We start from the raw sequence: 22,397 nt of genomic DNA, 5'->3' as shown, positions 1-22,397 counted from the left end.
GCCAAGAGGCCTACAGCAACACTGAAGGAGCTGCAGGAGTTTCTGGGAAGTACTGGTTGTGTACTACATGTGACAACAATCTCCCGTATTCTCCATATGTCTGGACTATGAGGTAGGGTCAAAGAAAAACATCCAGGCATGGCTAAATTTTGCAAAAAAAAAAAAAAATCAGCTGTCTCAAAAGCATGTGGGAAAATGTGTTATGGTCTGATGAAACCAAGGTTGAAATTTCTGGCCAAGATTCCAAAAGGTATGTTTGGCGCAAAAACAACACTGTGCAGCACCAAAAGAACACCATACCCACGGTGAAGCATGGTGGTGGCAGCATCGTGTTTTGGGGTTGTTTTTCTTCAACTGGAACAGGGGCTTTAGTCAAGGTGGAGGGAATTATGAACAGTTCTAAATACCAGTCAATTTTGGCCCCAAACCTTCAAGTATCTGCTAGAAAGCTGAAGAGGAATTTTATCTTTCAGCACGACAATGACCCCAAAAAAGTTTTGGAATGGCCCAGCCAGAGCCCAGACCTAAATCCAATTGAAAATCTGTAGGGTGACCTGAAGAGGGCTGTGCACAAGACATGCCCTCGCAATCTGATAGATTTGGAGCTCTTTTGCAAGGAAGAGTGGGCAAATATTGCCAAATCTAGATGTGGCAGGCTGATAGACTCTGACCCAAAAAGACTGAATGCTGTAATTAAATCAAAAGGTGCTTCAACAAAGTATTAGTTTAAGGGTGTGCACACTTATGCAACCAGCTTATTGTACGTTTTTTTATTGTTTTATGTTTTTCCCTGGTGGCACGGTGGTGTAGTGGTTAGCGCTGTCGCCTCACAGCAAGAAGGTCCTGGGTTCGAGCCCCGGGGCCGGCGAGGGCCTTTCTGTGCGGAGTTTGCATGTTCTCCCCGTGTCCGCGTGGGTTTCCTCCGGGTGCTCCGGTTTCCCCCACAGTCCAAAGACATGCAGGTTAGGTTAACTGGTGACTCTAAATTGAGCGTAGGTGTGAATGTGAGTGTGAATGGTTGTCTGTGTCTATGTGTCAGCCCTGTGATGACCTGGCGACTTGTCCAGGGTGTACCCCGCCTTTCGCCCGTAGTCAGCTGGGATAGGCTCCAGCTTGCCTGCGACCCTGTAGAAGGATAAAGCGGCTAGAGATAATGAGATGAGATGAGATGTTTTTCCCCCTAACAGATTTGTTTATTTTTCTATTGAATTGTACAAGTTATAGGTCACATTTAAAGGTGGAAAAAGTTTTGAAATTATTTATCGTGGTCTCATTTTTTACATCAGAAAAACCTAACATTTTAACGGGGTGTGTACACTTTTTATATCCACTGTAAATTATCTATGTATGACAGGGTAACATAAATGGGTGATGAAGCATTACGTCACTGGTTTAGACTACACGACTGTATGAAAACAAGAGCAACATTATGTACCATTACATCACCCATCAGGATCATAGTCTCATGAAAAGAAGAAAGACATTACTGGTCAACATAACCTTCATTAAGCAGAGAGCAGAATGTGCGAGTGAAGATAAGTCTCAAGGATTTACTGTAACTAACCAAAACAAGCAGCAGTCAGGACTGCCTGTTCCAGTTTCAAGCATGCCAAACATATATTTCTATCAAGTCTGTATCACACTGTATTGCATGAGATCAGTGATTGAAAAAGCTTTAAACCAGACCGTATTGAGTCATTTGGTAATTCAAACATATCTTTCCTACAATGTATTGTTAAACACTAATCAAGATGTACACATATTTGTCCTCTTTCACTTTCCTGAGCTCAGGGAGGCTCAGGATTGGTGAGAAGAAGAAACCTTTATTTGTCACATGCACACTTCAAGCACAGTGAAATTCATCCTCTGCATTTAACCCATCTGAAGCAGTGAACACACACACACACACACACACACACCCAGAGCAGTGGGCAGCCACACCAGAGTGCCCGGGGAGCAGTCAGGGGTCAGGTACCTTGCCCAAGGCTGCCCCACGTCAACCTAACCTGCATGTCTTTGGGGGAAACCGGAGCACCTGGAGGAAACCCACACAGACACGGGGAGAACATGCAAACTCCACACAGAAAGGCCCTCGCCGGCCGCTGGGTTCGAACCCGGAACCTTCTTGCTGTGAGGCGACCATGCTAACCACTACACCACTGTGCCGTGCGGCTAGTGTCACTGTAATTGACAGAGAAGCGAGGGTATGCCATCCTTGCCATTGAACTCACAACCTGTGGACAGAAACTACTACATTGTGAATGTTATTTACACTGATGCATACACTTGTCTTCAGATTTTAAATGACAGGACACGACCAATGTTTGCGTGCTAAATGTTCAAGAGGGAAAATTAATTATATCATAATACTTAAAAAATAATTAGCTATTTAACAGGAAAAAAGGTTTGCCTTCTGAGGTAATTAACTCAAATATGAAATATTAGTTAATGCGAACACTGTTGAGTGGCTAGTTTACTTAGCTACATGAGTTTGAAGAGTACTCCTGAAATTAACCCCACATTTAAAAGAACACATTTAAATGTTGTATTTTTAATTATTTTCAACAACTTACTGATAAAGAATTGTGAATCAGTTCACTTAGGAGTGAATCCAATCACGCATTAAGCACTAAAACTCTCGCATTAAAAGAAATGGAAATTATGGAGAATGTTTTTAAGCCTTTTATTTGACTCACCCTTGCATAGAGTGTAACAGGAAAGCAATATAAAGAAATGATGAAGCATTTTGCTGTTAAAGACAGTAAAGAAATTCAAAATAAATTATCAAATTACATTGCATCAGGGGCGGCACGGTGGTGCAGTGGTTAGTGCTGTCGCCTCACAGTAAGAAGGTCCGGGTTCGAGCCCCGTGGCCGGCGAGGGCCTTTCTGTGTGGAGTTTGCATGTTCTCCCCGTGTCCGCGTGGGTTTCCTCCGGGTGCTCTGGTTTCCCCCACAGTCCAAAGACATGCAGGTTAGGTTAACTGGTGACTCTAAATTGACCGTAGGTGTGAATGTGAGTGTGAATGGTTGTCTGTGTCTATGTGTCAGCCCTGTGATGACCTGGCGACTTGTCCAGGGTGTACCCCGCCTTTCGCCCGTAGTCAGCTGGGATAGGCTCCAGCTTGCCTGCGACCCTGCAGAACAGGATAAAGTGGCTAGAGATAATGAGATGAGAATGAATGAGACATTGCATCAGATTGATCAATTAATTGAAGCAGTTTTTAAAAATACCACTAAATCCTCCTGATGAAACCATTAAGGATGCTTGAGGTGTCGCTTCAGTCTACAGCAGACAATCAGCATTAGGACTGTGAAACAGTATTTATCTTATGTCTTATTAAGAATGTTTTAAATTCTACTTTGATTTGTTTAAAAAGATCACAAGTAATGACATTACATGGCAGGCAGTAGACCATGCCAGTCTGCCAAAATTGCCATTTCTTAGACCATCCTCTGAATACCGCTGGCCTAACCTGGTAAGCAGAAACGGAGCAAAATTAGCTTATAAACCCATTTTATCCTGGGGATATTTTGCTCAATTACTATGCAGATGAGGGCAATTACAATATGCCATCATCGGCAGGTTTAATGTCATGCTTAGCTGAAAGGAAAGGAAGAAAAGTCATCTGTTGTCTCTGAAGAGAGTGCAACATATGAAGCTTCAGACAGTGTTCTTAAACATGTTTTTTATTAGCTGTAGATCCCAAACCAGTTTAGTGAGGAAACATTAGAGCATTAGAACTTTAAAACATTAGAACTGGATCAAATCAGAGCAAGTTTCCACAGAGCTGCTCTGAAATGAGAATGAAATCAAAGCACTAAATAGCCAAGCAATCATGGATTGATGCATTACTCATGCCACTGGCTGCCCTGACAGGGAATAAATCAATGATAGTAATAATTTTTGTGCAGGAGGCACTGGGGATGTCAACAGAGAAGATGGGTCAGTGTAAATGCAGAGCATTATAGCTGAAGGACATTGCCTAATAACACTCCATATATATATATATATATATATATATATATATATATATATATATATATAATCTCATCTCATTATCTCTAGCCGCTTTATCCTGTTCTACAGGGTCGCAGGCAAGCTGGAGCACGGGCGATTGTTCTAAAGGCCAATTTATGCTGACAACGCAGTCCTCGCAGATAGCGTCACAGATGGCGTCTGCATAGCCCCCCCCTTCACAGACACTCTGCGCGCACCTCCCAAAAATTGTGACCACCGCAGAAGCCTCTCAGACAGCGTCGCAGACAAGAGGGCTCTGATTGGTCCACTCTACATCCGCTGTACATGCACTTCCGCTTCCCTACTTTCCCGGTTTGTTTTGTTTTCACGACCGCCATTTTTAAAAACACGAGCGAAGATGGAGCAGCACGAAGAGCGGTTGATCGAGGAAGTGAGGAAGTACGTACATCTATACGACTCCAGTTCTAGTCATTATAAGTAACCGGAGGATAAACACTCCACTAACCACACCCACCAACTACTCCTAGCGATTTCGCGACTTCGCGCCCCCTTGCGTTGTGGTGGTGAATAACATCGCGCACGCCTATTACTCCCCGCTCAACGATAAATTACAACTGTCTGCGAAAAGCTATTTGCGAAAGCCTTGTCACAAGAGCATGCAGAGGCCTTTAACAACGAGGGAGGCTCAGCCTCCTCTAAAAATTCTGGATCTGAAATAGCAATGTTATAAGTTATAACATTGCTATTTCAGATCCAGAATCATAGAAATATATGTGCTCAACCCACTACAGTGCGAAATCATTCCATTATAACTTTCCCCAGTTCGCCTAATGTGTGCGTGAGTTTTTCCCCCTCGTGACAGCGCGATGCAGCCCAGCCTCAGTGGACTTCAATGGCATTTGGGAGCTATGCGCTTTCAATATCAAAATGCAAGACGATTATTGGACAAATACTGCGAAAACGCCTGCCCACCGGACTCCCAGCCTCAGTGGACTTCAGTGGCATTTGGGAGCTATGCGCTTTTCAATCTCAAAATGCAAGACGGTTATTGGACAAATACTGTGAAAATGCCTGCCCACGGACTCCGAGCCTCACAGTGGGAGGGACATGGCAGTTTCCGCGAGGAGACTGGTGATTGGTGAAAGCGGCCGGATATTTTCTTTGATTGACAGCTCGTTTCAACTATAGACAGGCAGCGGTGAATTTCAGTTCAGTCTCATGCGGATTTGCAAGTGCTGTGGTGTATTGTAAGAGATCAGCTTACATTTCGATTTCATTCATTACATACGGTTTCTACCAGCTTTTTTAGTTTGTATATATTTTCATTGCAAATAAAGTGTAAATATAGTGTTGTCAAGTTTACTATCTTAGTTCCAGAAATTTCGTCTATTTTAGTGACTGAACTTGAACTTGAGGGGGCTAGTCAGCTAGCAAGAAAGCTGCGCACGGATGCCAAGCATTGCTGATTTAATTTTGGCGAAGCCATTTGCCAGTCTTCCTTTTGAGGAAAAAATTAAAATTAAAGAGCAGGGTAGACTAACGCCTCAAACTGACTTGGTGAAAAAGGTAGGGAATAATACTCATTCCTTTCAGCTCTCCTGGTACGAGAAAGTGAATTGGCTAACAGCAAGTGACCCACATCAACAACAGTAAATAGGCTACTTTAGTAATATGTCATGGATGGACCAAAAATATAGAATCTATTTAAAATGTTTATGCTGAGTATATCATATTGGAATATATATTTTTCTGGATATGAATTAAACACAGCTACAATTTGGAAAACATTTTTAAACAAAAACACAGCCGAGAACATTTCACACTACAGACCTGGATTAAAAGTGAAGGGTTATCAAAATTGTCAATAAAACATTTCTCAGTCAAAATAAGTAAAATATAGGGAAAGTGTCATTGAATGAAATGTGTGGCACCCAGCTCTATGTTTGGCTCCCCAAGGTCAGTGCTTGTGCCTATTCCAGAACACACTGCTGTTACTGCTGAGGTTCCTGACAAAGAGCTGCTTTCAATAAGGATCAATTTTTAAACAACATGCCACATGCCACAATTTTAAAATATAAAATGTTAAAATATACCCCCCCCCAACACCACCATCATGTATATTGGACAGTAGGCTAATGGGCCAAAAGAACCTGTTATTTCACAGTTTGTGATGCTGCCAACAATCAGCCAGATCAGAGGCAAGAGTATGGGCAAAATTGATGTTTTTTTCTTTTTTCTTTTAAAATCTGGAAATATCATAACTGACCAGCCTCCCCTGTTTGAAAGACTACCAGCCGCCACTGAGCTGGAGCCTATCCCAGCTGACTACGGGCGAAAGGCGGGGTACACCCTGGACAAGTCATATAGACTTGTCTATAGCTGACACATAGACACAGACAACCATTCACACTCACGGTCAATTTAGAACCACCAATTAACCTAACCTGCATGTTTTTGGACTGTGGGGGAAATCAGAGCACCCGGAGGAAACCCACGCAGACATGGGGAGAACATGCAAACTCCACACAGAAAGGTCCTCGTTGGCCACGGGGCTTGAACCCGGACCTTCTTGCTGTGAGGCGACAGCGTTAACCACTACACCACCGTGCCGCCCATATGGGTCTGTCTCAGAAACTGGGTACTGTGGGGGTACCCACTAAATATACTCACAGTCAATAGACTATACGGTTTTGAATGATGATGTTGGTTTTAATTTGAAATAAAATGATGAAAGAAATCTCATCTCATCTCCTCAAGCCACTTTATCCTTCTACAGGGTCGCAGGCAAGCTGGAGCCTATCCCAGCTGACTACAGGTGAAAGGCGGGGTACACCCTGGACAAGTCGTCAGGTCATCACAGGGCTGACACATAGACACAGACAACCATTCACACCTACGGTCAATTTAGAGTCACCAGTTAACCTAACCTGCATGTCTTTGGACTGTGGGGGAAACCGGAGCACCCGGAGGAAACCCACGCGGACACGGGGAGAACATGCAAACTCCGCACAGAAAGGCCCTCGCCGGCCCCGAACCCAGGACCTTCTTGCTGTGAGGCAACAGCGCTAACCACTACACCACCGTGCCGCCCTGATGAAAGAAATAATACAGATAAAACTAAATCTTTGATGTGAATATTCAGAATTTGGCAAAAATTCTGCAAATTTGTGGGAAAATGGCGACTCGATCTGGGACATGATAAACGGTTGACTACATTGCATTCCCTTAAAAAGGTTGTGGTCCACTGAAAAGTCGACAGTTATCACTAATTGTATTTTAAGTTGTAACTTTATACACCTAAGGATTGGTGTGCTCACAGAATAATCATAACCGTAATAAAACATCACGCAAAATAGTTGATCACCGTTGTAACTCCATTTTCCGCAAACGCAATCCCAATATGATCGTGTGTTTTGATCTAAACAGAAAGCCTCAGGGTCAAGGTCACTACCTCACCAAAAGTAGGAACTTAAAATCACCACGCCATATAAAAATTTAGTTATAAATCTGCGATTTTATTTTTTAAAACGAAAGCTGAAAGTTAGGTATAGAATACGTTTCTTACAGAATGTTACGATGGTAGCAGGTCTTGTAGGAATTTCTGAGCTATAAAATGAGTCGTGGTCTATTTTTTACCGTAGCGTGTTATTTGTGTGCGGGGAAGGACATACATTAACAATTTGCATGTGTAGAATGGAATTTTCCACTCCAACAGTTAGAAGTTGATCGTGCTTCCATTTGCGGTCTTTCTGTTACGCGGGTGATCTGTTTGGACGTTATCACTGAAAAGGTGAGTTTTGACAGTTTTATTTTGTTTTAGTCTTGCAGTATAAGGTAATAGAATGTTTCTTTTTCATCTTACTTTCATATTTCGTAGTGTTTGTGTATTTTTGGCCAATATTTTGCAACCATGGTCAATTTAGATCGAACTTTTGATAGAATCTACGGCCAGTCATTTTGCCCCACCTCGCGCTCCGTCTGGTGTGGTAGTGATGTCCCGTTGCTCGCGCGCCGCAGCAGAGACCCGCGTGACCTTCAGCCGGTACAGTCGCTGTTCTTTTACCAGCGCCGTTATTCTCATCTTTCCGGTGTGTTCTTGATTTTTCCATTGTGTCCTATTTCGCCATATCAAATACCCAAAATGTATCATATTATTCATATTTAAGCGAATAATCAATTCAGTCATCATAACTTGGCATTTTTAACCCAATCAATCAAAAAGAGGAAATGTATTCAATATTTTCACTCATCTGTGAAGCAAGGGCTTTAATTCTTCATGATGTAGTTATTTTATATGGAAATCAATTTTGCAAAAGCATTTGAATTGTAATAAAAAAAAATTCCACAATGGAGGCCAGATAAAGCAAGATACTATCTTTACGCTTATTAAACATGACAAAAGAAATATTGAGTGTTAGGTAAATGCAAAAAAAAAAAAGTAAAATGACCATAATGTCCCAAATGAGAGACCAGTTTCTGAGACGGACATATATATATATATATATATATATATATATATATATATATATATATATATATATATATATATATACACAGAGTACTGTGCAAAAGTCTAAGGCATTTTTCATACAAACTTTGTTATAGATTTCTATTTTATGACTTCTACATTATCAAGTCAGTACAAAAACATTTTAGAGTTCCAAACGTTTGCTTTCCAGCACAAAATTAAATGTTACAGAAAACTTTTGGTATCTGAGCAACATATTACATAACAGACCACTTTTCAGATTAAAAAAGAAAACATAATGAAGGCTGTTAGGTTTTGGTGCAAAATTAAGAAGCGAGTGTGACAGTCAAAGTGTCCAGAAGAACTGTGGCTGGTTCTGTAAGATGCTCAGTAAAACCTACAGCTCATTTCCTTATAAAACTGCACTCACTTTACCTGAGACTACAATTTTTTTTTTTAAAGCAAAGGGTCGTCTCACGCCAAATATCGACTTTGTTTCATTTATTATGGCTTACTGCTGTTTATAGTAATTTTTTTTTAAATGTTGAAACATTTAATTTCATTATTTTTAAGCCATTTTTGGTCTATAGCATTTCTTTACATGTGCCTACGACTTTTGCACAGTGCTGTACACACACACACACACACACACACACACACACACACACACACACACACACACACACACAGATACATAGACAGACATCTATCAATATAGATAAGTATATAATATAGTGACTTATTTAAATTTCATACTATAATACAGCCCATTTGTGCTTGGCAAATTTGTCAGCAGAGTTTATGACTCAATTTATGTTTTATTTTTGTTTGTCTAAAGTTCAGTTTATGCTTTTCTGAATTGCCCCTTCAACTTTATTTGCCTGATTTTCTCTTATTGTTCTGCTTCATATTCCTTACCATTCCCATATGGAGAAAACGTGACAGATTCGAGCATCACTCTTTCTTCTCAGTATTCACTGTGGCCAAACTGCAGCAGACTGTAACTTTTGTGATGGCTTAAAAAGACCAATTCCTCTTTGCATATTCTATTATCTCTGAGCATTGACCTATTCTAGTTGAATTTTCACTTCATTGGATTTTCTCTCAGACGTCAGGTCTTCAGGACAGTCATTTTTCACAGAAAGCCTGTGAGTAAAGGAAATCGAGGTCTGCCAGCCACACCTTCAGCTTCAAATATTCCTTCATCTTCAAATATTCAGAGCAACAAACAACACCAAAATCATATATATATATGGATGGATGAGACCAAACTAGAACTTTTTGGTTTAAATGAGGAGCATTATGTTTGGAGAAAAGAAAACACTGCATTCCAGCATAAGATCCTTATCCCTTCTTTGAAACATGGTGGTGGTAGTATCATGGTTTGGGCCTGTTTTGCTGCATCTGAGCCAGGACGGCTTGCCATCATTGATGGAACAATGAATTCTGAATTATACCAGCAAATTCTAAAGGAAAATGTCAGGACATCTGTCCATGAACTGAATCTCAAGAGAAGGTGGGTCATGCAGCAAGACAACGACCCTAAGCACACAAGTCATTCTACCAAAGAATGGTTAAAGAAGAATAAAGTTAATGTTTTGGAATGGCCAAGTCAAAGTCCTGACCTTAATCCAATGGAAATGTTGTGGAAGGACCTGAAGCGAGCAGCTCATGTGAGGAAACCCACCAACATCCCAGTGCTGAAGCTGTTCTGTATGGAGGAATGGGCTAAAATTCCTCCAAGCCGGTGTGCAGGACTGATCAACAGTTACTGCAAACGTTTAGTTGCAGTTATTGCTGCACAAGGGGGTCACACCAGATACTGAAAGCAAAGGTTCACATACTTTTGCCACTCACAGATATGTAATATTGGATCTTTTTCCTCAATAAATAAACGACCAAGTATAATATTTTTGTCTCATTTGTTTAACTGGGTTCTCTTTATCTACTTTTAGGACTTGTGTGAAAATCTGATCATGTTTTAGGTCATATTTATGCAGAAATATAGAAAATTCTAAAGGGTTCACAAACTTTCAAGTACCACTGTGTGTACACACACACACACACACACACACACACACCACACACACACACACAGAGCTGGGGCAATTTATAGAATACATATAAAAATTTAATAAAATAAATTTCAGTTGTACATTTTGGATGTTTACAGTATAATGCTGTTAAAATATAGAGAAATCACAGATTTAAAGATAAATATTATCAAAGCAGTAATGCAATATTGCTTCAAAGCAAAAAGTCTGGAAATAATGCAATAATGTCATAAAACTATCTTATTGTACAATTAAAACATTTAATTTAAAATCAGTTTAAGATTTTGTACTGATTATTTAAATGAAGGCTTAACATATTAAAAGACCATACAGAATAATTCACATAATTGAAATGTAACTGAGCATGACTACAGATATAATGCAATTGCTATTTTAACTCACTGTTTTTAATATGCCCTTAAAGTGTTTTATATTTAGGCCAAAGATCAGTCAGTGAGAAAAGCTTTGTGATTTTTAGAGCATTGAAAGGGGTCATTGCATACCGGGTGGAATAAACCAGAACATCTCTCATTTCCAGTTACATGAACAGGCTTAGCCTACTTTCACAATGCTCCAAACATTTTCTTTGAAGGACACCAGACCATGACAGCAAAACAGCATTATGTGTCATGCTTTGAAGCATTGTGAAAATGGTGACATGGTAGAAGTTCAGCTGTAGCTTCAGGTGAATGAAAATCACCTCATGTCATGTGGAACTGAGGTGAAAACAAGACTGGGTTAAATAACTACATTCAGCTTTCTGCAAACGGCTTTTGACATAATTTGGATTTGTATATATATATATATATATATATATATATATATATATATATATATATATATATATATATATATATATATATATATATATACAGTACTGTGCAAAAGTCTTAAGCACATGTGAAGAAATGTTATAGACCAAAAAATGCCTTAAAAATAATGAAATGAAATGTTTCAACATTAAAAAAATACTATAAACAGTAATCAGTAAGCCATAATAAATGAAACAGTCAATATTTGGTGTGAGACGACCCTTTGCTTTAAAAAAATAAAATAGTAGTCTCAGGTACAATGAGTGCAGTTTGATAAGGAAATGAGCTGTAGGTTTTACTGAGCATCTTACAGAACCAGCCACAGTTCTTCTGGACACTTTGACTGTCATACTTGCTTCTTAATTTTGCACCAAAACCCAACAGCCTTCATTATGTTTTCTTTTTTAATCTGAAAAGTGGTCTGTTATGTAATATGTTGCTCAGATACAAACATTATTTTCTGTAACATTTCATTTTGTGCTAGAAAAAAAACAATGTTTGGAACTTCAACATGTTTTGTACTGACTCGATAATGTAGAAATCATAAAATAGAAATCTATAACAAAAGTGTTTATGAAAAAAATAGGGTGCTGAAGACTTTTGCACAATACTGTATATTATAGAATTATTGATGGATTAGTTTATATTTCTAGTGTTATTGAAAGGCAAAGCATGTACCAGGACCTGGGTAGTAAGGGAAGACAGTAATGTGTCTGCTCATTTGGCTAAAACCAATCCAGGTCTTGATACTGCTCATGAGAATATGTGAGGTACTCATGTACATGCAATAATTAGCATATTTCTGCCATAATGATTTTAGAACCACATTGGTACTGAATGGTTATCCTAATGCAGAGCATTTTTAACATAGTTACTGGGAGAATGGTCTCCCAGTAGCCAGATTTGGTCTCCTAGTCAATGCCAAACCAGCTTCACTGGGAGACCAAATTTTAAACCAAGTTATGTCTTATCATTTGGTTCAATCAGTTGCAATTAATTAACCAAGTACCATGTAAGTATACATTTAACAAGGAAAACGAAGATCTATGTTATAAGATATACACACAAGATCATGTTGGTTAAGAAAAACAAAACTAAAATTTGATGGCTGATGTCAGAATCCGATGTCATTACTGTGCAACTTTGAGTGTCTTTGAGATAACATTTGTGCTTGGTAATTGCTCTTGATAGCTGTGTAGTCACTGTAGTGTGTTTGTCTGTATGGTGATTGGTGAACCACTTTGCATCACAGAATATGCCGCAGCGGTGCAGCCGCATGGACTCTGGGGCCTATGATTGTATTGCCCAGACCAGTTGGTCTCCTAGTGGAAAATCCTTTAAAAATGCTCTGTCCTAATGGTTTGATGTGTTCTTTATTCATGATACTCAAATCTCTTTTTCAGGATGATGGCTCCAACTTCCTGCAGCTGGGCGCTTCCATTGAGCAGCAGATCAATGGTATGTTCAAAGTAATGGAGGAGTACAACTGGGACAGTTTTGCAGTGGTGACCAGCCAGTATCCTGGTTACGAGGCCTTTGTGGACTACATCCGCTCCTTCACAGATACCTCCTACTTTCTGTGGGAGCTACAGAATGTACTGACATTTGACATGTCAGCTGATAGCATGAATGACCTGCGCGCACGGCGTCTGCTGCAGCAGATCGATGCCCAGGTGCTGCTGGTCTACTGCTCATTTGAAGAGGCTCAGTATCTTTTCAGCATGGCCAGAGAGGTGGGTCTGGTTGGACCTGGTTATATTTGGATCATCCCTAGCCTGGCAGTCGGCAACCCCAACCTGCCACCACCTGACAGCTTCCCTGTTGGCCTAATCAGCATCATCACAGACCGGTGGAAGATGAGTCTAAGGAACAGGGTGAGGGACGGTGTGGCCATCATCGTGAAAGCGGTGCAAAGCTTCCGCAAGCACAGAGGCTTTATTCCTGATGGACATGCTGACTGCCAGTCCAGTCCAGTGCAGCCAGAAAACAATGACACACTCTTCAGGTGAGTCAGGACAGGGAGGGACCAAGGGAGGAAGATGATAAGGGGAAAATGATAAATCGAAGAGTAGCACTGTCACATCACAGCAAGAAGGTTCTGGGTTTGAACCTTGCAGCTGACTGGGACCTTTCTGTGTGGAGTTTGCATGTTTGTCCACAGGTCTCCCACATGTTCTTCACACGTTTCCTCCCACAGTCCAAAGACATGCAGATTAGGACAGCTGGCTACTCTAAATTGCCATAGGTGTGAGTGTAAATGTGAGTCTGTCTCTCCGTGTTAGCCCTGGTGACCTGACCAGGGTGTACCCCACCTCTCACTATCTGGGATTGACTCCAGTTCACACGTGACCCTGAAGGATAAGCGGTATTGAAAATGGATGGAAAAGTGGATAAACAGAGGATGTTGCTGTTGTGGCCCTTAAGTGCAAATCGCATAAACAAACCAAAAACATGAAATAAAATGCAACAACAAAACCAAAAACACTATGGCAAAGCAGCCCTGTGATGACCTGGTGACTTGTCCAGGGTGTATCCCGCCTTTCGCCTGTAGTCAGCTGGGATAGGCTCCAGCTTGCCTGAGACCCTGTAGAACAGGATAAAGTAGCTAGAGATAATGAGATGAGATGAGATGAGATGAGATGAGACTATGGCAAAGCAAAAACACAACAATGCAATACAAATGCAACAGCAAATTCAGAAACACATCACCACTATTAGGTGGCACGGTGGTGTAGTGGTTAGCACTGTCGCCTCACAGCAAGAAGGTTCTGGGTTCAAGCCCAGTGGCCGACAGGGGCCTTTCTGTGTGGAGTTTGCATGTTCTCCCCGTGTCTGTGTGGGTTTCCTCTGGGTGCTCTGATTTCCCCCAAAGACATGCAGGTTAGGTTAATTGGTGGCTCTAAGTTGACCGTAGGTGTGAATATGAGTGTGAATGGTTGTTTGTCTCTATGTGTCAGCCCTGCGATGATCTGGCAACTTGTCCAGGGTGTACCCCGCCTTTCGCCCATAGTCAGCTGGGATAGGCTCCAGCTTGCCCGCGACCCTGCACAGGATAAGCGGCTACAGATGATGGATGGATCATCAATATTAACTCAAAAGAAAAAGAGTAGCTCCTTATTGAACATTGCATCCTTGTTGCTGAGTGGATAAAGTGTGCACCAGTGTGAGAGTGCACAGGAAAACCAAGGGCAGAAGGATTTTTACAAGTTCGCAGGATATTAATAAGTGTATGAACACTGCAAACCTGCCTAAAAGAAGAAAGGATTACTCCTCACTATAATAACATAAGTAACTTCACACTGAAATGTTTTCAATAGCTTAACTGGATCACAGGCTGAAAAAAATAATTTTTTTTCTTGTTATTGTCATATCATCCAATCAGCAATGAGCATATGATGTTCACTAAGCACCTATGTTTTCTGCTTTGAGTAAATATTGATTTGCTATGTGTTTTTGATTTGAGGTTGGATTAATGTACTTTAGGTCTCAGTGTTATGTTTCTGAATAAGATATATGTTTTTGGTTTTGTTATGCTTTACGGTTGTGTTTTTGGTTTGTTAATGAGTTTTGGAACATCTCATTTCTACTGTAAGTAATGCATTTGAAATGCATGGATGATTAGCACAGACAACAATTTTGACGTTTTGCCAAATATTCAAGTATGAGCTCATGCGGTATTCTACCAATGGAGTAGAATGAGTTAAAAAAAAAACCACTTGAATTTTCATTTAAACTCTCTTGATGCCAAAATGGAATGCAATAAATAAAAGACATTCAGTCTATTTTGTTTCTGATCAGGATTTTGCCAAAAGTTGCAGGATACTGTCTGCTCATAAAGCAGTAACTCTTTATAATACCAATTCATAGTCAACAAATAACTATGCAGGAAATAAGCAGGAATGAATGGATAGTTCTTCATTAACACTTAAATTAATCCTATTAAGGACGAAGGAATAGGACTTAATTCCTCAGTACGAATGACTAAAGCAATTCATTATTAACTGAGCAGTAATTACTGAGTCTTCTTGTTAGTAATAGTAGGTAATAGTAGTAACTTAAGTGGTAATAAAGCTCTATTTTGTTCATTCCTATTTATTCCCTGCACAGCTACAATATCTGTTAATGATGGAACAGTATTGTAAAGTGTTAGAATGAAAATTCTAATGCTGTATACCATACATCAGGCACAGGTATCAGAATAGGAAACAGTGAATCATAGGATATACCATGTCATACCAGTGCAGCTTCTAGTACCATCTGTGGCAGGGAACACAGAGCAAATCCTATTTGGTCTAAAAAAAAAAAAAAAATCTAACTAAGCGAGAGAGAAGCTGAGCTTCAGGGCAGAGACTGAGAGAATGTAGAGTTTGGGATGAGTCAAGGTCATTGTTTGTAGGGAAACTGAACACATTCAGTAGTGTCATGAGTCTATATGAGTCCAAATTGAACGATACTCCACATTATCAGTGATTTCCACTTTCCCACTGCAATTCAATATTGTAATTAATATATAATCAATAACAGTGTTGTAGTCGAGTCACTAAACCTCGAGTCTGAGTCCCGTCTTGAGTCCTCAGTGTTCAAGTCCGAGTCAAGTCCAAGCCATTAAAGAAAATTTCGAGTCAAGTCCACTACTGATCCGAGTCAAGTCCGAGAACAAGACTCCAACCGTACCATTTGATGGTGGCTGTTGCTGCCTTTATGTGAAACCGTCTCTGCTGCTGTGTTGGACTAATGTTCCTGCTTGACTGCCCCATTTTAGTTAATAGAGATCTTGCAGTCACGTGACCGGAAAGTACACAGCCGCCATCTTGTCGGTCAACAGCACCGCTGAATACTGCTGCACTCGTGTACAGAATGGATCAATTTCAACCGGCGGACTACACGGCTCATTTTTCTAATGAACAGATAACTAGATATATGTCTAAAATAAACGATCTACAGATTAGTGACCCTTATGGCTTACCGGACGTAGTTTTCACGACCGTGTCAGTGGATATTGAACTGCCAGAGGTGGAATACCCAGACGTGTATAATTACCTCATCAACTTTCCCTCGCTGTTCAGTGGTGAAGCACTGCGTGCTTATAAATCTCTGCACAGTTATCTTTACAGAAATTCAGGATTTGTCAGCGACTCAGATGTGGCATCTTGTAAACAAGAAAATGATTCTCACTGGATGGGTAAGTCACTTAAGTATTGAGTATAGCACTGACCAGCCGATTATAGAATAGAATAAGGTAATTCCAGCTGTAATTCCAAATCGTCCGTCTTGTTTACCTGGCGTTGGAGAGGTAGAGGCTTAGCAGTGGAGGTTTGAGTAGCTGTTTTCTGAGCTTAGTCAACAGGCTGGCTCTGCAGCCTCGCTTTTGCTTCCGCTCCCGACGCCGCCTCCTTCGCTTTGCTTCCGATAACAATTCACGGAGACCCCGCTGGTCTCGCTATCTCGTCCGGAATGTTTTTTTTTTTTCTCGTCCAGAATGTTGTGCATGCGATGGAAATCGCTACAAACCGTCATTTTCTGCTGGAAACCAATGTCCAGTAAGTCCATACGGTTGTAGTGGATATTGAAGTCCGGTACAGACGAACAACACGCAAAAATACACACAAAAAACATAAAAAACGTGCACAGGTAGGGAGAGCTTGTAGCCGCAGCCGTTGTAGTAGAATTTGTATATAGTAGGTTTTTCCAGAAGAAAAGGTAGAAGTAGAACCAGAAGTAGAAGTAGAAGGCGGAAATATGGCGTTTGACCGACAAGATGGCGTCTGTCACAATCTGGATCGGCTGTGACGTCACATGCAAGTGCTCCATAGGCTACAAATAAAAAAAGCTTGTTCATCACTCAGCAAGCCCCGCCCACTATCAACAGGGCAAATAACACGAGAGAGGGTGTTATTGCTAGTTCTTGTAACTTGCTAGTTCATCAGTCAGCAAGCCCCGCTATCAACAGAGCAATGAACATAGCGTGTCACTTCCTTCTCTGGGTGTAGTCTTGCCAAATGATGATTGAAGTTTGAGGTTGTCCCCGTCGTCTCCTCGAGAGTTCTTCTACATAAGGAACACATTTTTTTCCACTGACCGAGAAGTCTGTGTAAGCCAAGCAGACAATCCTAGGGACATTCTCTCCAGGCATTTTAGCGCCATTAACATTAGTTTGTTCCTGAACATGACATATGAGCAGGTGAATGTGCATTCTCTTGCAAGAAATTAGTATAAAAATTAATGTAGATATAAATATCTTATACCAAATTATGGCATGTTACAAAAAATAAAGAAAAAATCAGAGTCCTGGTCTCCAATTTACGAGTCCGAATGCAGTTACTGCATGAGTCCAAGTCCGAGTCATCAGTGCTCAAATCCAAGTCAAGTCACGAGTCTTTAAAATTAGGGCATGAGTCGGACTCGAGTCCGAGTCCTGGACTCGAGTACTACAAGCCTGGGGTGGGTTTCCAAAAAGCCTCTTAATGCAAAGAGAATCTTAACTAGAAGGGAGAGTGTAAGTTGTGCTGCTCGCTGTACCATTTAATGATGATCTTTGTGCTGCAGTGTTTTTGGGAAACTCAGGCCTGATCAATACCCATTCCTGAATAAAATTAAAATATTGATTAAAAGAGGTGGTTTAAAATAGTATTAAAAACAAATGGAAATCATAAAAAAGCTTTATTGCAGCTGTTTTATTTTATTCCTGTTAGGACTAGGACTGTTTTGGCCTCTAGAGGCCGCTGTTATTTCCTTTTCATGTCGTGTTTATTTTGGCCTCTAGAGGCCGCCACTGTTCCTGTGTTTTGTGTTTGTGTTAATTGCCTAATTATCTTCACCTGTGTCCTTAATTAGTTTGTGTATTTATACCCCTGAGTTCAGTCCTCTTGTCACGGAGTCTTTGTGCTGTTATGTTTATCTCCAGTTTCCTTTGTACTGTGTTTTTTGATCTTCTTAGCTTTTGAATTTTTGCACTTTGCTTTTCTTTTGGATTATACTCTTTGGTTTTTTTTTTGTCTTTTGTTTTGCCCTGTATATAGTGTATATAGTTTAAATAAACCTTTTGATTCTTTTTCTACTTCCGCCTCACGCCTCTGCATTTGAGTCATCCCCCTGGTGGCCTAGTGGGGGTTTGCTGGATTATCACACCAACGAACCAGGTTCGAATCCCAGCAAAACCCTAACAGAAAGACTCCGTCATGACCGACTCAGCAGAGGCTGCTTCAACTGTCTACCCGGCCAACCTTCAGGGAATTATGGCAGCTTTGACACGCTTCGGAGCGACCATGGATGCTCATGGACGTACGCTCACCAGCCAACGTGAGGCCCTCGCTCGCCACGAGGAACTGCTTCAGCAAATTGGGAAAACCCTGGCACAGCTGACATCTCTGCCTGCATCTCCTGCTCCTGATCCAGCTCCCACTCCTGATCCAGCTCCCACTCCTGATCCAGCTCCCACTCCTGCTCCAGTGCCTCCTGCAATGCTGCCTTCTTCACCTCGCGAACCCAGCCTTCCTGCACCACAGAGGTATGACGGCAAGCACAGTGAGTGCCGAGAGTTCCTTACCCAGTGTCAACTCACCTTTGAGCTTCAGCCTACCACCTACACTACGGATCGCCGCAAGATTGCCTTTGTGATCACCTTATTAGCTGGTAAGGCGCGAGCCTGGGCTACTGCTATCTGGCAAAGACAGGGACCTGAGTGCTTTGATTTCCAGCTGTTTTCTGAAGAGATGCTTCGGGTCTTCGATCAGGCAGACATCAGTACCGATGCAGCCCGAAAGCTCATGTCCATCCGGCAAGGAGGAAGCGTCGCAGATTACGCCATCTCGTTCCGAACACTCGCAGCAGTAAGTGGATGGAACGAGACTGCCCTGGTGTCAGCCTTCCACCATGGTCTGTCTGACCCCATCAAGGACGGTCTGGCCTCTATTGGATGCCCAAGTGACCTCGAAACCCTCATCTCACATGCTATTCGTCTGGACAACAGGATGAGAGAACGCCACCAAGCCTTGAGCCCCCCCAGCCTCACTACCTCTACCTGGAGACCGTCTACCTCCTTCAGTGACTGTCCAGAACCCATGCAAGTGGGTCGTACTCGCCTCTCCGCATCTGAGAGGGAGCGCAGAAGGAGGGACAAGTGCTGCATCTACTGTGGCAAGCCTGGTCACTTCCGAGCATCATGTCCCGAACTCTTGGGAAAAGGACCGCCCCGTCCAGCCGAGGGAGGGTTGTGACGGGGCCTACCCTCTCTCCCGGACTCCCTGGCCAAGGAATCTACATCCCGGTCTCCATCTCCTGGGGTGAGTCTGTCCACTCTTGTCAAGCTTTGATAGACTCAGGGGCGGCTGGGAACTTTATGGATATTCACTTCGCCCAAAGCATCAATATTCCGACTGCACCTCTTGAAGTCCCACTGTCTGTGTCTGCCCTCGATGGCCAAGCGTTAGGTGATGGAAGAGTCACCCAAGTTACTTCTCCAGTTTTCCTCCAGTCTCAAGGTCACAAGGAAGAAATATCCCTGCGCCTGATTCCTTCACCTGAGTTCCCAGTTATTCTAGGCCTTCCTTGGCTTACTCGCCACAACCCTCGCATAGACTGGGTAACAAGCCAGGTTGTGGAATGGGGCCCTGCATGCCATGCCTCTTGTCTGCTCTCTAGCTCTCCTGTGTCTCCTGCCGAGCCCCCTGATCTCACCGAGTTATCTCAAGTTCCCACAGAGTACTGGGATCTCAAGGAGGTATTCAGCAAGAGCAGGGCCGCCGTTCTTCCTCCGCACCGGGCCTACGACTGTGCCATCGACTTGCTCCCTGGGACTACCCCTCCTCGTGGCAGACTGTTTTCACTCTCTCAGCCAGAACGCAAGGCCATGGAGGAATACCTCAAAGATGCCCTGGTCTCTGGGTTTATTCGACCCTCCACTTCACCTGCTGGAGCCGGCTTCTTCTTTGTCGGCAAGAAGGATGGGGGGCTCCGACCATGTATTGATTACAGGGGCCTAAATAAGATCACTGTGCGCAACCGATATCCCCTTCCGCTGATGTCCACAGCTTTCGACCTGCTCCAAGGCGCCACCGTCTTCACCAAGTTGGACCTACGGAACGCATACCACCTCATCCGTATCCGACAGGGAGACGAGTGGAAGACTGCCTTTAACACCCCGTCTGGGCACTACGAATACCAGGTGATGCCCTTCGGACTCACCAACGCACCAGCTGTTTTTCAGGCCCTAATCAACGACGTCTTAAGGGACATGATTAACCTATACGTTTTTGTCTACCTCGACGACATCCTTATCTTTTCCAAGACCGTGCAGGAGCACCGCCACCATGTCCGCCAGGTTCTCCAGAGGCTGCTACAGAACAATCTGTTCGCCAAGGCCCAGAAATGCGAATTTCATGTTCCCGAGGTCTCCTTTCTGGGATTTATTGTACGGACAGGCCAACTCCAAATGGACCCTGCCAAGACCCTGGCCGTCCGGGACTGGCCTACTCCCAAGTCCGTTAAGGAGGTTCAGCGGTTCTTAGGATTCGCTAACTTCTACCGCAAGTTCATCAGGAACTTCAGTTCTGTGGCAGCACCCATGTCAGACCTCACCAAAGGGACAGGTGGATCTTATGGCTGGTCTCCTCAGGCAGAAAAGGCGTTCAAAGACCTCAAGGACCGCTTCTGCACGGCACCCATTCTGGTTCTCCCGGACACCTCCCAACCATTCATCGTGGAGGTGGACGCCTCGGACAGTGGTGTCGGCGCGGTGCTCTCTCAACGTTCGGAAGGAAAGCTGCACCCCTGCGCTTACTTCTCCCACCGCCTGAGTCCTGCTGAGTCCCGGTACGATGTGGGGGATCGAGAACTGCTAGCGGTCAAACTGGCCCTTGAGGAGTGGAGGCACTGGCTGGAGGGAGCACAACATCCATTCCTGGTTTGGACTGACCACAAGAACCTGGAGTACCTCCAGCAAGCCAAGAGACTGAACCCTCGACAGGCTAGGTGGGCCCTGTTTTTCAGTCGGTTTGACTTCACCCTCTCATACCGCCCCGGCTCCAAGAACACCAAACCTGACGCACTGTCCAGACTGTTCTCTGCCACTAACAGGGAGAATGAAGTCGGGCCTATTATCCCTGTGTCCCGGATTGTGGCCCCTGTCCGCTGGGGTATTGAGGAGGCTGTCCGACGAGCCCAACGCCAGGACCCCGGTCCTGGGACGGGGCCACCAGGCCTCTTGTACGTCCCACATCAAGCCCGGGCCAAGGTTCTCCAGTGGGGTCACTCTTCCCCTCTCACCGCCCACCCGGGAGCTCGGAGGACCCTGGACTTCCTGAAAAGACGCTTCTGGTGGCCTAACATGGAGAAGGAAGTAAGGTCATTTGTCCTGTCCTGTGAGGTTTGCACCAGAACCAAGAACCCACGACAGCGTCCCCAGGGTCTCCTGCATCCTCTGACCATTCCCCGGCGTCCCTGGTCCCACGTGGCAGTCGACTTTATCACGGGTCTCCCTGAGTCACAAGGTAACACGGTCATTTTGGTCTTAGTTGACAGATTCTCCAAGGCCTGCCGCTTCATACCACTGTGCAAACTCCCCTCTGCTCTTGAAACTGCGAAACTTTTGTTTAATCATGTCTTCCGAGTCTTTGGTCTTCCACAGGACATCGTCTCAGACCGAGGGCCCCAGTTCTCCTCCCGAGTGTGGCACGGGTTCTGCAAGGTCATCGGAGCCACTGCCAGCCTCTCCTCTGGGTTTCACCCACAGTCCAATGGTCAGACGGAGAGGCTCAACCAGGACCTGGAAACCACCCTGCGAGGCCTGGCTATGGATAACCCGACATCGTGGAGCACCTGGCTGCCATGGGCGGAGTACGCCCACAACACCCTGCAGTCATCGGCCACCAAGCTGTCGCCATTCCAGTGCCAATTCGGGTTCCAGCCACCTCTGTTCCCGGACCAGGAGGAGGACGCGGGGGTGCCCTCGGTCAACCAATATGTGAGACGGTGTCGCAAGACCTGGAGCAAGGTCAGGAAGACCCTCATACAGACCTCCAGAACCAACCAGACTCAGGCCAACCGCCATAGAAGACCTGCACACGCTTTCCGCCCTGGGCAGCG

General features: G+C 43.4%; 1 protein-coding gene across 1 annotated transcript in view; it reads left to right on the top strand.

Moving 5' to 3' along the window:
• The window catches only part of grin2ca (glutamate receptor, ionotropic, N-methyl D-aspartate 2Ca), a 77,074-nt gene that overhangs the window by 8,796 nt on the left and 45,881 nt on the right, over positions 1 to 22,397 (top strand). Inside the window, exon 2 of the mRNA XM_060902602.1 lies at positions 12,719 to 13,320. Within this exon, the coding sequence (XP_060758585.1) occupies positions 12,719 to 13,320 (602 nt within the window). The remainder of the gene's footprint in view (positions 1 to 12,718; positions 13,321 to 22,397) is intronic.

This window comes from Neoarius graeffei, chromosome 20, assembly GCF_027579695.1.
Source record: "Neoarius graeffei isolate fNeoGra1 chromosome 20, fNeoGra1.pri, whole genome shotgun sequence".
NCBI classification, from domain to species: Eukaryota; Metazoa; Chordata; class Actinopteri; order Siluriformes; family Ariidae; genus Neoarius; species Neoarius graeffei.
This window is presented reverse-complemented; position numbering and strand designations above follow the sequence as displayed.